A 16,456-nucleotide genomic window follows, 5' to 3' on the forward strand; every position below is an offset into this window, starting at 1 on the left:
ATTTGAGATGTCAGATGCCTTTGTTATTTTGGAAAATGTTGTTCTCAATGTTATGCATGTAGTGCATAAATAAAGGGAATTCTCTTAACCTTGACTTTATGATATTTAGTAATTGGGTTGTGCTTATGATTATGTTGATGTCTATATATGTATATATGTCTGTATGTATGTCATTGTCTGACAAGGTCATCAGGGATCATGATTACTTTATGATAATGTTTATATGTATATATGTATGTATGTATGTATGTCTTTTTCTAGCAGGATCATCGGGGATAATGGTTGCAGAGGAATAATTGCTTATGCAAGTGAATGGCATGAAGGGGTTCCTGGTTTATGAGGAATTAGGTGGGCATAGTAGCCCTGATATTTCTACGAACTTAGTATCATGTGAATATGATTTGATATTATGCACTTATACTATGCCTATGTTTATATTATGGACAAGTAATGTTGAGGGATACATCAACGGAATTAAAGTATTGTGATCTGCAGCATGTTGGGACAAGCATGGATGGTAGAAAGACACTAGAAGAAAGGTTTCTTGGTAGAGACATAGTGGTCTCGAGATGTACAATACTAGTTTTGTGTACATGTTAAATATGCAGTGTTGTGTGCATGTTGCATATGTGGTGTTGTGCACACATGGTGTTGTGTGCATGTTTCCTATGCAGTGCTTTGCATGTATGGTTTTGTGTGCATGTTGTATATGCAGTTCCGTGTACATATGGTGTTGTGTACATGTTTTACATGCAGTGTTGTATACATATGGTGTTGTGTGCATGTTGTACATGTGATGTTATGTGCACGTAGTGTGGTGTACATGTGGTACATATGGTGTTGTATGCATGTGGTGTTATGTACACATTGTGCAAGTGGTTCTATGTACATGTGATGTTGTCTACATGTTGTGCACATGGTGTTGTGTACACATTGTGCACATGGTGTTGTGTACACGATGTGTAGGTGGTGTTGTGTACATTTTGTGCAAGTATTGTTGTGTACATGTGGTATTTTGTACACGTTATGTAGATGGTGTTGTGCGCATGTGATGTTGTGTATATGTTGTGTGGGTGGTTTTGTGTACATGTCATACATTGTGTGTTGTGTATATGTGCTATTGTGTTATGGGTATTATGAAATCGTTACATTGTGACATGTGTATTTGTTGTATTGTGCAGTGTGTAAATATATGTATTAAGTTGTACATTGAGTGTAGGTGAATGTCTTGGGTGTTACACCAAGTGTACGTTGTTGTGTTACACACCGGGTGTAGGTGTATTTGTTGTGTTATACACTGTCTATGTGTATGTGTTGTAAAATGTGAGGGTAAAGGTAGGTATGGGACTAGCTGGACCCTTCTTATTGATATTGAGGGTTGAGGAGATTTAGTCTCTATATGCCCTTGTTTTTTATATCGAGGGTTTTGCAATTTAATATTTGGATACCCTTGTTGTTGATATTGATGGTTGAGGTGGTTTGGTCTCTAAATACCCTTTTTGTTGATATCGAGGTTTGAGGCGGTTTATTCTCTGGATACCATTGTTGTTGATATTGAGGGTTGAGGTGGTTTAGTCTCTGGATACCCTTGTCGTTGATATTGAGGGTTGAGGTTGTTAGTCTCGGGATACCCTTTTTGTTGATGTTGAGGGAGGAAGCAGTTTAGTCTTTGGATTTCGTTGTTACTTGCAATGAAGAGAAGGGATTGGGTGCTTTCTAGGTTTGGAAAACCAAACTAGTGTGTAGACGTGGTTAAAGAGTAAAGAAGGCATGGGGTTCTTGATGGGATTGGCAACCAATTCAGTGTGTGTACGAAGAGGACAAACAATAAAGGAAGAAGAAAATCAACAATTTGAAATATAAGTATCAATATTTTATTTTAGTTTTTTACTATGCATGTGATCTATGATTCTCATTTCTAATGGTTGCATGTGATCTATGATTCTGATTTATGTGGTTGCATTTTGATCTAACTGAATGTGATATCTTTATACATGTTGATTTGATCAAAGAGCTAGCTTGACTCATTGTGATAAGAACTAAATAGATTTTCAACTGTACCTTGTTGACGAGCCACCAATGAGGTACGATTTGAATTTATTCAATTCCTTTTGAGTCTAATGGAAATTATGTGCTTGGTATAGGAAAGCAGGGAAATGCCCAATTGGGTGGTTGAAAATGACTGCAAGAATTAGTAATAGTAGAAAAAAGGGATTGGAAAAAGAAGTAGTATGTTGTTAAAACACTTCAGGAGCAGGGCCATTGTGGAACATTGGTACCCAATAGTGTCTGTTGGGACTCAGAAATGTCATATTTTCATCCACCTTTTTCTTCACTATTCCTTACATTTCATCGTCCCATTAACCTTTTATCATATCATTTTCATAAATACATTTGGGTTTCACCTTCTTATTTTCCATTTTATTCATTTTTGTTTTACAAGTGAATTTATGATTAAATATTAGAAAATATACATATTTTTATATATATCTCAAGAATATGTGAGTTTTGTGATGTGTAGGAAATATGTGAAGAATTAATTCCAAGAGACTTCTCAAATATCTCCTCCACCATATTAAGGAGATAATTATTCAAGCTTATTCCTAAGGAAAAAATCATGGAGGTTTTGGTTGGAATATCTTATCCATATCTCCTCCACTATATTAAGGAGATAATTATGCAAGCCTATTCCTAAGGAGAAAATAATGGAGGATTTGGTTAGCATATCTTATCCAAGATATGTGAGAGATTTGTGGAGGATTCAAAGGGATCATATCTTGTAACAATGGGAAATTAGTTGAGAGTGCTTGAGATAATATTGGATATGTAATTATGAGATGGTTATCTTCCTCATGTATATAAGAGAGTGCTCTCTCTTCATTTGGATAATAATGAATAATGGAGAATGGAGATTAGCTTTAAGAGATAGTTTTGTAATTATGAGAAGGGAATTCTTAGTTTTTCATCTTTTATTGTTATGCTTTCATGATTTGTAATTTGATTCTTGTAATATAATTTGAGATAGTTTTATTGTTGTGAGCTCACATATGTTGTTTGTCATTCAATTCTTCACATGTTGTATTTCTTTCCCCTTATGCAATTTCTTGCTTTCCTAGTTAGTATTTCAATGCCTTCCTAGATTAATTTGATTTCAGTAATTTAGATTAAATTAGTTCCACTTCGGTCCTACATATATAATGCATGTGCCTCGTCAGTCTATGAACCTCGGATTGAAAAATTAAATAGATGGGCAAGTACTACAACAGAATTAAACGATAATATTTTCACCCAACATTTTGGTGTCGTTGCCGGGGAGGCACGATGGATTGAAGTTTAGTTTGATTTTTCATGCAAGTGTGTTTAGACATGTTCCTAACTCCGAGGTTTTAAGGTGGTAAGACGTGGGGAACAGCCTACGCATCGCATTCGAGATACCATAACGGGCTCGACCTCTTATGGATCAGGGCATGTAGGGTGTGTTTACATTTATGCAAGTGTGAATTTCAATTTCTACAAGTGTGTTTGATTTTCACAATTGTGAAGAGTGTTTGATGAATTCATGGTTCATGGTTGTAATTGAAGAATTCAATTACTAAATTAATGAGCAGTCCTTGTAAGAGGGTTTAATTGAGTATTGAATTCAAGATTATCTTTGTGGTCTTTGTTTTTAATAAATTCAATTTTTAGTGTGCTGATTTGGAAGAGTTTTTGTGAACTAAAACCTTGTAAAAAGATTAAAAGCTCAGACAATTATTAGCACTCTATTTTTAGTATGTAATAATTCCTTTTTCAACATGGCTTAACAATGAGTTTCAGCTTGGAACTACTCACTCAGATCCTAGCAGAATTCGGGATCTCTTCTTCCCTGGAAAAGGAGATCTTGACAAGAATTGAAAGTTCAACTACTCCCCAAGAAATAAACGAAGATTCAACATCTGAAGAATCCTGCATATCTGATGGCGAACAATCATTCGAACAGGAGATCGAGGAAGAAGAACAGCATATCGGAGAAGAAGAACAAGAGTTACAACATGATCTAAGTGAGAGAAATTGTGCCTATCAAAGCTTTATCGAACAATGGTTCCAGGTAAGTACTAGATTAGATTCATCTTTTTATTTTTTAGTTGATTTGCAGTTACAGCAACTAGACTCATTCACTTTCGAATATTTTCATACATCATTTAAAAAATTGCTTCTGGATATATTGTTGTTACTGCTACGTGAATGGATTCATTGGAAGTTTAATTACATGTAACTAATTTTTTTCTAATTAGTATAGAGTAGGTAGGCTTTCATTTTGAGTTTTTAGCTTTGCTTTGACCTAGAATAAGTATTCTCTCCTCCACGCTTAATGTGATCACGAGGATCAGAAAATAGGGATGATTTAGACTAATTTCAGGAATAAATAAATTCATATGCTTCATCAAAAACATCTTTCAATATGCAAATCATTGTGTCCATTTGTTAAACTATATATATATATAGATAGATATAAGTCTAGAGAAAGTTTAGTTTCTTTCTAAATTGTAGTTTTTCATTGAAAAAAAACAAAATAATAACATTCACCCACATCTCAATTATATTAAAAAAAAAAAATGAAAAGAATTTTGTAAAACAAAACAAAATGCAAACGCAATTCACAATAACCAATTGTTTGTGGCCGCATCCAATTTTTTGTCTTCTTCGATCATTCTAATTTTGGCATTCGACATTGAAACTCCATTACCTGCAAGAAATGTTTTCTACACCGGGAGATCCATCACTTCGATTTTTAAATTTATAAAGACAACTATCTAAATGAGTGGAATAATTATGTGTTTCATGCGGCATGGTAGAGTAGTTCAAGTGGAACTAAAATGCTTCGGTGGCAGGATAAAAGTTTGTACGTCTGATTTCCTGGGCAGAGATCTCAAATTCTAGCCGTGGGGAGAGCTTTCACCTTCATCCAACAAAAATAACAGCTCTTCCCCGGCGACATAACTGCCTCCTATCAATTACCAAAATCATCCAAAATCATCGAAAATCTGGGCACAAAATCCTCCAAAATCATCGAAAATCTGGGTTTTTCTGTCCACGCAATACTGAAAAGATAACGCCAAATTTAATTTCACTTATGTGGAGATATAACACTACCTTTGGAGGATATCATGGAGATATACATTGAGATGAGATGAGCTCAAATCTCCTTGCAACCGTAAGCACGCACCAGAATTTGGGAAATTCAATCTCACTATTGTTTCTTTCATTTGCGCATTCTCCGCAATTGTGAATGAGATCTCACTAGACGTCTCCAACAATCATTTCCCGAATACAAACAACGCGACTTTTACATAACACGAGAAAGCTATGTAGGCAGCAACCTGCAAGCATAGAGTTCGATGAAAGATGGCTTTGCAGCGGTTCTTGACAGCAAAGTTCGTCATCTCAATCATAGCCAAGTTCGCCACGGCTATCAGAATCAGGTTCTCGACTTCAGTCAAGATTTTTTGCTGACACCAGCCACTCAGAGGAGATGTTTGACTCACAAAGGATTTTGCACCAGAATGACCAATATGCAAACAGTCGGGCACTCCCCGCGCAATCCGAACCCACCACCTACTACAATGCACCACTGGAGCAATGGAGGCCAAACGTGTCAAGCAAATAAATGGGCAGCCCTCCACAACAGGCTCCCGCCATAACTACAAGGCTGCTTTGTCCAAACGCATTCTCTTCTATGAAGGCCAGAGATCAAGAAAACTGCCTCCAAATCAACGCATGACCTGGAGAAGGGACTCTGCCTTACGAGACGGTTCAGTAGCAAACGTGGACTTGGTAGGAGGGTACTATGATGCAGGAGACAATGTCAAATATGGTTTTCCAATGGCTTATACAACCACGATGCTATCATGGAGTGTGTTAGAATTTGGATCCTTCACTGAGATCAGGAGTGTGTCCTTTCTACTGCAGCTATAGTGGATACAAGGATGAATTGATATGGGGTGCAGCATGGTTACTGAAGGTCACAAAGAACAAAGCATATAGGGAATATATACTTAAAAATGGCTTAGAGTTTGGATCCGAAGAAAACAACTTCGAATTTGGTTGGGACAATAAGCGTGCTGGAATTGATGTTTTGCTAGCTAAGTTTTTCTTGCATGGGAATGTAACAGTTCTGAGATTCATCTGCTCTCTCATGCCAGAGTCACCTTGTTCGCAGAAGAAATTCACACCAGGTGGACTTATCTACCAGGATGCAGGGGTTTTGTTTTTCTTTTTGTCCTTTCTTTTGGTTCAATAAATTCCTGAAAACAATACGAATGCATGTTTTTACGCTTAACACTAATTTGTTTTCTTGAAGTCTCTTTGCCAAGCCACCCAGACAATCTGCGCAGGATAGTTCCACAACTGGTCGTTAACTGTTTGGCTTTCAATCCTTTCAATGAATGGATTGTGGCTACGGGCTCTGCAGATAGAACTATGGACAAAGTTCTTCATACTTGTGCACACCACCTAGAAGAAGTGTTCCGCTGCGTCGACCTTCAGCTTGATACATGATTTTCCCCAAACTTCAGATGATGCATTTGAGGTAATACGCATCTGCGTTTTCAAATACGTGTGAAATGGGTTTTATATCAGAAGATTTGATTGGGTTCGATTCATAACTATCAAATAACACCCATATCTAAATAATACTGCAGACAGAAATAAATTGCTCCAAGCGCAGAAAGCATCATTTGTTTGGAGTGATATCAGTTGAATACAACATTGTTGTTTGAATTATTGAGTAATGAAACACTATGCTTTCAACTTTTGTTTTTTTAATTTGTTATTTATTAAAAAAAATATAAAATAAATAAAATTGCCCTCATTCATTCATAAACTAACTACTTGTTCCCTAAGAAATAAAAAAGCCTTTTCAAATGTTTTAAATCAATTTCCCTGCAAACCAATAAAAACATTTTGAAAAAGTATTACACAATCAATGAACACGTTGCATGGGGACATGCAATATTTCTAGTGGGGGGGAATAAAAGTATGTTGGATTTTTTTTTTTGTGAATTTGTGGGCAAAAGTTAGGATGCATATACTAACAAGATAAATGAGATTGGTGTTGTGTAGGTCAAAGAGAAGCTTATGTAGAAAGCTCAATATTACAATGTGACACCCTTTTCATCCATGATTAGTGTAACTTCGAAAAATAATTTAAAAAAAAAATGGACATTTCATAAATTCCTGAAAATGAGATAATTTGTTTTTGAGTCACTTCATATAGGAATGATCGATGGAGATGGCACACAAAGGTGACAATTTTTATGTAGGAATGGTGCTAAGAATTGAAGACAATCTAATGCAAAAGTGATTTTTCAAAATCACAATGAAACGTGCATCATTGGACGCTTGAAGGAACTAATTCTTCACTGCACATATCATGAAATTTTCCACTACACAAAGATCCTTTTGCGTCATGACTATTCACCTTTTTCCTTCCAAGTGCCTAAATCATCCTTATGTTGCAGCAATCTTCCATTAGCTTATCTTTCACGACTTCATGCACGCCTATTTTTCTGAATCACATACATTCCTTTATCCTTTTCAGTTTATTTTTTCCTTCTAGTTTTCCTTTTGAATAAAACTCATTCCCTTTCCATGATTACATTGCCTTGTTTTCCTCGCATGCTGATCCACACTGCTTATCCGTGAGTTATTTCCTATAGTCCTACCAAATCTTTTTGTACAAACTCGCGTTGACTGATGTGGGATTCCTTAAGGCCCACCTTTCAACAAGTCTTGCCCCATCGACATCAGCACCTTATTTGGGAAAGAGACTAGAGTTCATTTTGGGTACCTTGAGACTTGCATTCCTCAATGGCAAGTTCTCTCGCTGATAATCATGGGAATACATCAATGTCCCTTGATCATCAGATCTTGCAAATGGCTCGACGTCAACCCCTCTATTCACATTTTGCAAGATGTACTCGGGTACCTTGGCACTCATTGACATCAATGGTGATTTTGCCTCGCATTGGTTAACGGCATGGATCAATGGCCGATAATACAATGATCTCTTTTCATGCTCAACAACAACACATTCTTTCGCATGATTAGACTTGTACCATCAGTTTTGTAGCAAACAAATACTATACACTTTTTCACGACCCCCTCAGCAGTTACAGCAGCATGAATTCTAATCTTTGAGAGTACCACAGTTCCACTTTCAGCATGATTCAGCATCAGCCGTTCAGATTCCTTCATTTCCCAGGATCTAGTTACAACAACATCAGTCACATTTTCCTGATCCAGCAACAGCAACAACTACTTTCCTATTGCATAGTTCATCATTATTGGGTAAGTAGAGGTATGTTGTTTTCTAATATTTAATCATGCAATTCCTTATATGCTAACTTGAATATTTTGGAAAATTCCCTCACCATGCTACATTTCCTTTCATGAGCCATGTCAAGTTGCATGAGGATATGCAACCAATTCAGTTGCGGGGGGGGAAGAACTATATTCACTACATATTCACTACCATGATTCCATTTCTTCACCACTATCACTCCATTTTTCTCATTTACCATTCACCAACATTTATTTTCCAATGATACTTTGTTGCACTTTGCTTCATACGCAATATTGGCATGCTTCATTAATATTACAAAAGGGCTTTATTATGCACATTATGATTTCCAGTGAGTGTTTACATTATTATTGAAGAAAAGAGAACAGAAAACGAAATGAATGTTGTTAACACAAGAACCAACATTCTTTGTATTCATGGTTGTCACACAAGAACCAACCATAAGAAAATGTAAGTTGTTACTCATGTCTTTCACATATCATGGAAACATTCATTATTAAAAGACATCATCATGTAAAGCCAAAGTTCAAGATGTCGAATGTTCTTAAAGAGACCCATGCATGGTTGCATGAGGACATGCAACAAGTTCAGTTGAGGAGGATGTTGGGACTCAGAGATGTCATATTTTCATCCACCTTTTTCTTCACTATTCCTTACATTTCATCATCCCATTAACCTTTTATCATATCATTTTCATAAATACATTTGGGTTTCACCTTCTTATTTTCCATTTTATTCATTTTTGTATTACAAGTGAATTTATGATTAAATATTAGAAAATATACATATTTTTATATATATCTCAAGAATATGTGAGTTTTGTGATGTGTAGGAAATATGTGAAGAATTAATTCCAAGAGACTTCTCAAATATCTCCTTCACCATATTAAGGAGATAATTATTCAAGCCTATTCCTAAGGAAAAAATCATGGAGGTTTTGGTTGGCATATATTATCCATATCTCCTCCACCATATTAAGGAGATAATTATACAAGCCTATTCCTAAGGAGAAAATCATGGAGGATTTGGTTAGCATATCTTATCCAAGATATGTGAGAGATTTGTGGAGGATTCAAAGGGATCATATCTTGAAATAATGGGAAATTAGTTGAGAGTGCTTGAGATAATATTGGATATGTAATTATGAGATGGTTATCTTCCTCATGTATATAAGAGAGTGCTCTCTCTTCATTTGGATAATAATGAATAATGGAGAATGGAGATTAGCTTTAAGAGATAGTTTTGTAATTATGAGAAGGGAATTCTTAGTTTTTCATCTCTTATTGTTATGCTTTTATGATTTGTAATTTTATTCTTGTAATATAATTTGAGATAGTTTTATTGTTGTGAGCTCACATATGTTGTTTGTCATTCAATTCTTCACATGTTGTATTGCTTTCCCCTTATGCAATTTCCTACTTTCCTAGTTAGTATTTCAATGCCTTCCTAGATTAATTTGATTTCAGTAATTTAGATTAAATTAGTTCCACTTCGGTCCTGCATATATAGTGCATGTGCCTTGTAAGTCTACGAACCTCGGATTGACAAATTAAATAGTTGGGCAAGTGCTACAGCATAATTAAATGATAATATTTTCACCCAACAGTGTCCATTGATTTCCATGAGAATCTTATGACCGATATGATTGTTTTGAGGTAGGTATATGCCTTAGTTTTTAGACCTTTCGATGCAAGGAAACCTTTCCAAGAGATGGATCAGTCGGGAAGGGGCTGTCGAGGAATTTGGAAGTTAAGTGATTGCAGAAGGGGCTTACTAGATTTCCTGAGGGACTGTGTAGTAGAGAAGGAAACAGTGGGGAATGGATTGGTTTTGGTCTTTATCATTTCCAAATGGAGTCAGAAGCACATTTTGAGTGTGCTCTTGAACAATGAGTTGGTAATTGTTCACTAAGGGAACAGGTAGCACCAAGATCATAACGTTGGAAATTGGATGCAGGTTTGAATTTTGCACTAGATTCTAGACTTCCTAGGAAGGAGATGAATCCGTTTACTAATTTTGCGGGTGATGTGAACCTTTGGATTCCCTTGTTACTGATGTGGGCATCGTATCATTTTATCTGTTGGTTAAATAAAATGTACATATGTATGTATGTGTATATTATTGTGAATATTGTATCGAGCTAGATTTATAACTCTCCATGAATAGTATGTTTATTTTTTGGTTCAAGAAAATCTGCATAAATATATGTGGTTGTTATTGCAAATATCGTAATGAGTTTTTTTATAAAGCTCTAGTAAGAGGTATGCTATGTTTTCAATAGTTATCATTGTAAATACTACAAAGAGTTATGTTATAAAACTTTCTGGGTAGTATGTTTTTGTTTTCAACGATTTTCTAGTCATGGGTGTCATTGAACACCAAGGACAGTGTTCCATTAAGGGGAGGGGTTTGTAACAACCCCAACCTAAAATTTCATGTAATAAAGGATAATAATGAAAAAATAAGATCAAGGTCACAAGACACATGTTCCAAGTTGAATGTTGGGCAAAACATCCTAGTGGGTGTTAGTTTCGGTTTATTATGGCTAAGGAACTTGGCAAAGGCATTGGAAAAAGAAAAAAGGAATTAATTGGCATTTATTTATGAAAATAAAGGGAAATTGGAAAAAAAAGAGATGAAAGATCACGGGTTTTCATGAGGGAAATTGAAAGAAAAAATGAAGGAAAATGAACAAAAAAGAGACATCAATGATAAAAAGGCACCTAAGAATCACTTGACAATTTTTTGCCCAGCTTTAGAGAAGGTGTAGCAAAGGAAAGAGGGGAAAGCAATCAAGAAAAGGAAATTCAAGAAAATACAAGGAGAACAAAGGAAGGGAAAAGGACAAGAAAGGAAAGTATGAAGAAGGTTGGATCAACAACTTCAATAGGAAGGTTTTGTAGGTAACAGGTTTCATGTGTGATTTCATAGCTAATGTGTGAATGAATCTTACATGGTTTTGTCTATTTTTTTTTCTAACATTAGTATGGGTTTTTCCTGGAGTGATAGTGGTTTCAACCTTTCCTTGCCATTTTCGAATATTCATAGTGTGATGCGATTCTTTTTTGGTTGAGCTTTTGATTTCCAAAGGGCTTTAGAACCGGGTGAGATGGCCTACATAAAATTCCCAAGGGTTGGTGGTGGAGGTTGTTTAATCTTTGATAATCCCTCGATGGGTGGGTGGAGATAGGAAAATTCCTCAAGGTATTAGTGAAGAAACTCTAAGGCATCCAAGCTTAATTTGGGATTTGTGATCTGTTGACCAATTTTGGCAAGATAGTGGTAACTTGAGGGTGGATGTGGTTTAATATCTAGGAATCCTAGTTGTTTATGTCTTGATATCCCACATTCATGCTTGGAATATGGCACATGCATGATTGGATGAAAGAAATATTCCATTTAGCCTAACCTATGGTCGAGTGGTACATGGAAGTCCCTGAATTGGTTGGATTTTTCATAAGTTAATAAGATTTATTTTCCTATTGTAATCTATCGGAACTTGTACTTGTTATTATCATGGTTTAATGGTTGTTATCTCATGGATAATAATCTGGTTATATGTTGGTTATAAGCAGGGATGTGTAATGTTATCTAGCTATGGCTTTGTTTAAGATTTGATAAGTATATGATGGTTAATGAATGCATGGGCTAACAAGCCTTATTGAAGATACTCTGAGAAGGCATCAAACCTTCTTAGTGATTCTCAGATAAGTTTCAGACTTATATGATCAGATATGCATTAATGACCTGTAACTCACATGTTTACTATGTGTTTGAAAAAATGTCTAGTGTGTTATAAGAAATATAGGTCAAGTTCTCACCTCAAGATTGAATGAGTAACTTGGTAATCATGTTAAGTATGATTATGAGAATTATAGGCGGTTTTGGGTAGTGGTCTCGAGGATGACCTAGAAAGGTTCCTCAAAACTCAGGACCGTAGGCATTGAACTAAGAAATTTCGGTCACAAACGAATGGAGTAAGACTTGTGAGTGCAGTTGGAAGCCATGCATTTCATGCAGGTGGTGTCAAGGGTGCAGTTGGAAGCCATGAATTTCATGCAGGTGGTGTCAAGGGTGTAGTTGGGAGTCTAGGTCATTGAAATAAAGTTCCACCTCTAGGATTGACGACATACGGTTTTACTTTATCTCCTGGGTGATGTTTAGTCATTGTAGGATGACATTTTGTGGTCAATAAGTCTCAGTTATAAACCTCACTTCCTTAACTGGAGCTAGGAGGTCAAGTCATGTCATAGTGGCACTTACTTTCATATTTATCTAGAGGAATTGTAAAAGTAGATAAATGTGGGGAGGTGTCATTACAATAGATATAAGAAATCCCTCCATGGCTTTGTTGGCCACAACCCTTTCTAGGTGTCTTTAGGGTTCCAACCTTTATCATTTATTGACCTAGCTCTATCCAATACATATTCACTAGAAGAGTCCTACCATGCTTAGGATAAGATAGATATAGAAACCAAATTTGTTAAACAAATCCAACATTTCCTATAACAAGTTCATGACATCCTATAAAAAACAAATAATACAAGCAATGATATGAAAAACATCAGCTTCCACACAAGTTTTAGGTTAGTAATAAGGTTTGGTTGCATTTACAAAAATAGAATTTCATAAGCCCCCATTGGAAACTTATACTATTTTCATATGGTCCTTGCATAACAAAAAATGTGATGAGTTAAAATGATTTTGAATTAAGTACTCCCCTTATCCTCATCTTTCCCCTAGTATGCCTGGCACTACTTCAACAATTTTTCCACTAGTATAGGACATCTCGAAGGTGGTTAAGTAGTTGATCCCCACAGAACTCAATCCTAGTTACATTGAGTATATTAGAGTGGATTAAATCATCAACAATGAAATGAAGGATACTCACGAATAGAATAAATAAATCTACTAGGTTATCAAAGGAAGGAAACTTCTTCACCAAGGAAAGTGGTTCACTAGGAGAAACATTCTACAAAATAAATGGTGAGGAAACTTGATGTAATGGAGGCCATATCATCCTATGGGGGCAGGGCTCATCCAAATGGGTATTAGTGGCCACCCAGATATTGGCGTGCAAAGGTTAGAGCGAGGTTTAGAGTGATAAAGGAGCCACAGGGCATATGTTATTGCTCTTATTCTCAACATGAAAAAAAAAATCAATTATACCCTTAATTCGTGTAGTAATTTAATAATTAATGGATTATAACAAATAAATACATGACATAATGCACAATATTAGAAAATGAACCCAAATAAATATTTGCATTACTTCTGAAAGATCTCCATTTCTTTGCAATTCTCATGGCTAACAAGCCTAATCCATCAAGTTACAATGCAAAATCCATATAGAACATCAATCTATTATATGTCTAAGTCTAGGTGTAATTCCATACATATCTCACTCCTCTATATTGTTTCTTTAAATTTATATTAAAGCGTGGAGCTGAAAAAAACCTACGATTACTATGGGAAATCACTATTGCCATGGGGAAAAACCCATTATCTAATCCTAATGGCTATACTTCTTTCGCACATTCTGCACATTGACCCTTTGCCAACCTTTTCGTGTGGTGTCCTCTTTCATGGTGTTCCTTTCTGTGGTTCTCCAAAATATTTCCTAAAATGACTACTCTAATAGCCCCACATCACTCACCTATGGCTCATCCCAGGCCACTCAGTCCTTCTACTATTCCATCCTACTTCCTTCTCCATGATAAGTCTACACCCAATCACTACGTTCCTTCAAAATTTGGTGCACAACTCTTACCTTTTCTTCTCTCCTTCCATCTAGCACTTTCCCTCAATGCGTACGTGTTATTTCCTTCTATGCTAAACATTTCCACAAATATTTTCATGCTAGCTCTTAGTACATGCAAGGTATACTCCTAAATGTTGTAATATGTGCATCCTTTGCCATCTGCACATTGCTTGTTGATAGGGATACTCCATCGATTTTCATTGCAACCTCCCAATGAGCTTTACAAACCATTTTCATGCTCAACTTTTATGTTGATACACATTATTTTAAAATGTCTCTTTGCACTACATTATTCAGAATTGGTGTTTTTAGAAAACAATTATAGGTTATTTAGGATTTAAAACTTCCCTTGATGGAATAGTTCCGGAATTATTCTTTGATACTCCTCCCATAATGACTACTACTTGAAATTTCTAGCACTCTCTCACTTTACAATTCTCAACCACTCTAACTTCCTCGTGCCATTCTCTATTATCAATTATTCATAGATACAATGAATTCATTCAATTGTTTCTCTAGAATTTATAAATTACTTGATATGTTTCAATGTAATTTGAAATTTGTCCAATATGATTTGATCTTCCATCACATTTAATTTCCCTGGTATGTATGTTCATAGTGCATGTACTTGGGCCATCAGAAATCCTATCTAAAACCCGTCTTGTCAGATTTAGTGCTATGAATAAATCATTGTCATTATAGTTTACTCATTTGACCATTGATGAAGCAAATTTGCAATCTTGCCATGACCAGGGTGCCCATCTGATGCGGCTTAACATGATGTTTCCTGGTACTTCATTTTTTTTATTCTCCTTAATGTTACTCATTCCAAACAACAATCTATCATCTCAGTGAGTGTTTTTTTTGTGCTTCTACCTCTATATTTATGCATAATTACCTATTTTCTCATAGATATTCTCTCCCCCAGTTCTCTTTTCTTTATTTATTTCTTTTTCATACTTTGTGGACCCTCTTACTATGTAATGGTTCAATCATTCCTATAGAGTTTCAATTTGTTCCCATTAAAGAATCCTTCGATACGATCCCCATTGACTTTATCTAACTCGACAACTCCTTCCTATATAACACATCTAATCATGTAAGAAGTCAGCCAGTGGATTTTAAATTTCCCTAGATGCTTCAAACATTTGCTATCATAAAGAAAAAATAAATCCCCTTGTTGAAACTTATTTTTCTTTTTGCACCTATCATGTCAGGATTTTTCGCACGCTTTCTAAACATTTTAATGGAATCCCACCATTATGGGGTCTTCCTCCAATCGTAATAGATCACACAATCTTTGTTCTACTATTCCTTAATCAAGTAAATTATTTATGGAAACAATGTGCAAACATGGCACTATGAAATCCATATGCATTACTACTCCCTTACAATATGGCAAAATGAATGGTGTTTGTCTTGTCAACTTGATACATGTAGTCTTGTATACCCATAGAATTTTTGGAACTCATAGATCCCAATCATGTCTATTTTCATTATAGACTTTTGTTAGATTGTTTTCCATATCTTTGTTAAAATCATCGACAATGCCATTTTCTTGATCACTCATCAGTATTTTGGTACATCCAAATCTCATAATCACATTTTCAAATATATATTGCACAACTATCTCTATGTTTCATTTCTGGATAGGATCCTCTTATGCCCATTTGGTAAGATAATATGTGGTAGATATGGTGTACCTTGCTCCTGATCTATTTGCTAGTGGTTTGTTTCGTTCAATGAATTTTTTTGTCCATTTTTTGAATGATTACAATGCTACCTATGGACATAATGGCATTTCATCTTTCATAGAGGGCTTTCCAACTCTCTGACATGCCCCACAATTTTGGCAAAAATCCTTAGCATCTTTATGGAGAGTTGGCCACCACAGTCCTACGGATAGGATCTTCTATGTGGTAGTCTTCCCCACATATTGGCATCATGCAACTCCTTCATGTGCTTCTATTAGTATCAATAGCCTATCGTGTTCCAACATGAATTTTCAAATTATGCCATATATGCCTATTTTGTACAAACAACTTGTTATTAGTTGGTAATCTAAGGTATTTACCACTAGATTCTTCTTCTACACAACTGTATATTCCTTTGGGGCTACTCCTATACTTAGAAATTAAAAAATAACTGTGAAATATTCATCAATCATTTCTACTATGAATAATTTTCATTTGGTAATTTTCTATCAATTTTTCTACATATTCTCTAGTCAAAATTTTGGACAAGTGGTTTGGTCCTACATTGATTCTTCCAAGTTTTACAATGACCTCAGAGGCATACACCTTGAATAGAAATAGCCATCTACATATCTCCCCTGCAACACTATCTTACTAGCC

The 16,456-nt window shown here is 35.5% G+C and overlaps 1 protein-coding gene across 1 annotated transcript; it reads left to right on the forward strand.

The window, feature by feature from the left end:
- The first annotated feature begins 5,619 nt into the window (after nt 1-5,619).
- On the forward strand, nt 5,620-6,280 carry LOC149179056 (endoglucanase 17-like). The gene is made up of 2 exons (XM_089422335.1): nt 5,620-5,822; nt 5,950-6,280. The coding sequence occupies exons 1-2, from the start codon at nt 5,620-5,622 to the stop codon at nt 6,278-6,280; spliced, it is 534 nt and encodes a 177-aa protein (XP_089278461.1).
- The last annotated feature ends 10,176 nt before the right edge of the window (nt 6,281-16,456 follow it).

Source organism: Pinus tabuliformis, chromosome 4_1 (genome assembly GCF_031772625.1).
Source record: "Pinus tabuliformis cultivar Carrire ecotype Pingquan chromosome 4_1, CPIR1, whole genome shotgun sequence".
NCBI classification, from domain to species: Eukaryota; Viridiplantae; Streptophyta; class Pinopsida; order Pinales; family Pinaceae; genus Pinus; species Pinus tabuliformis.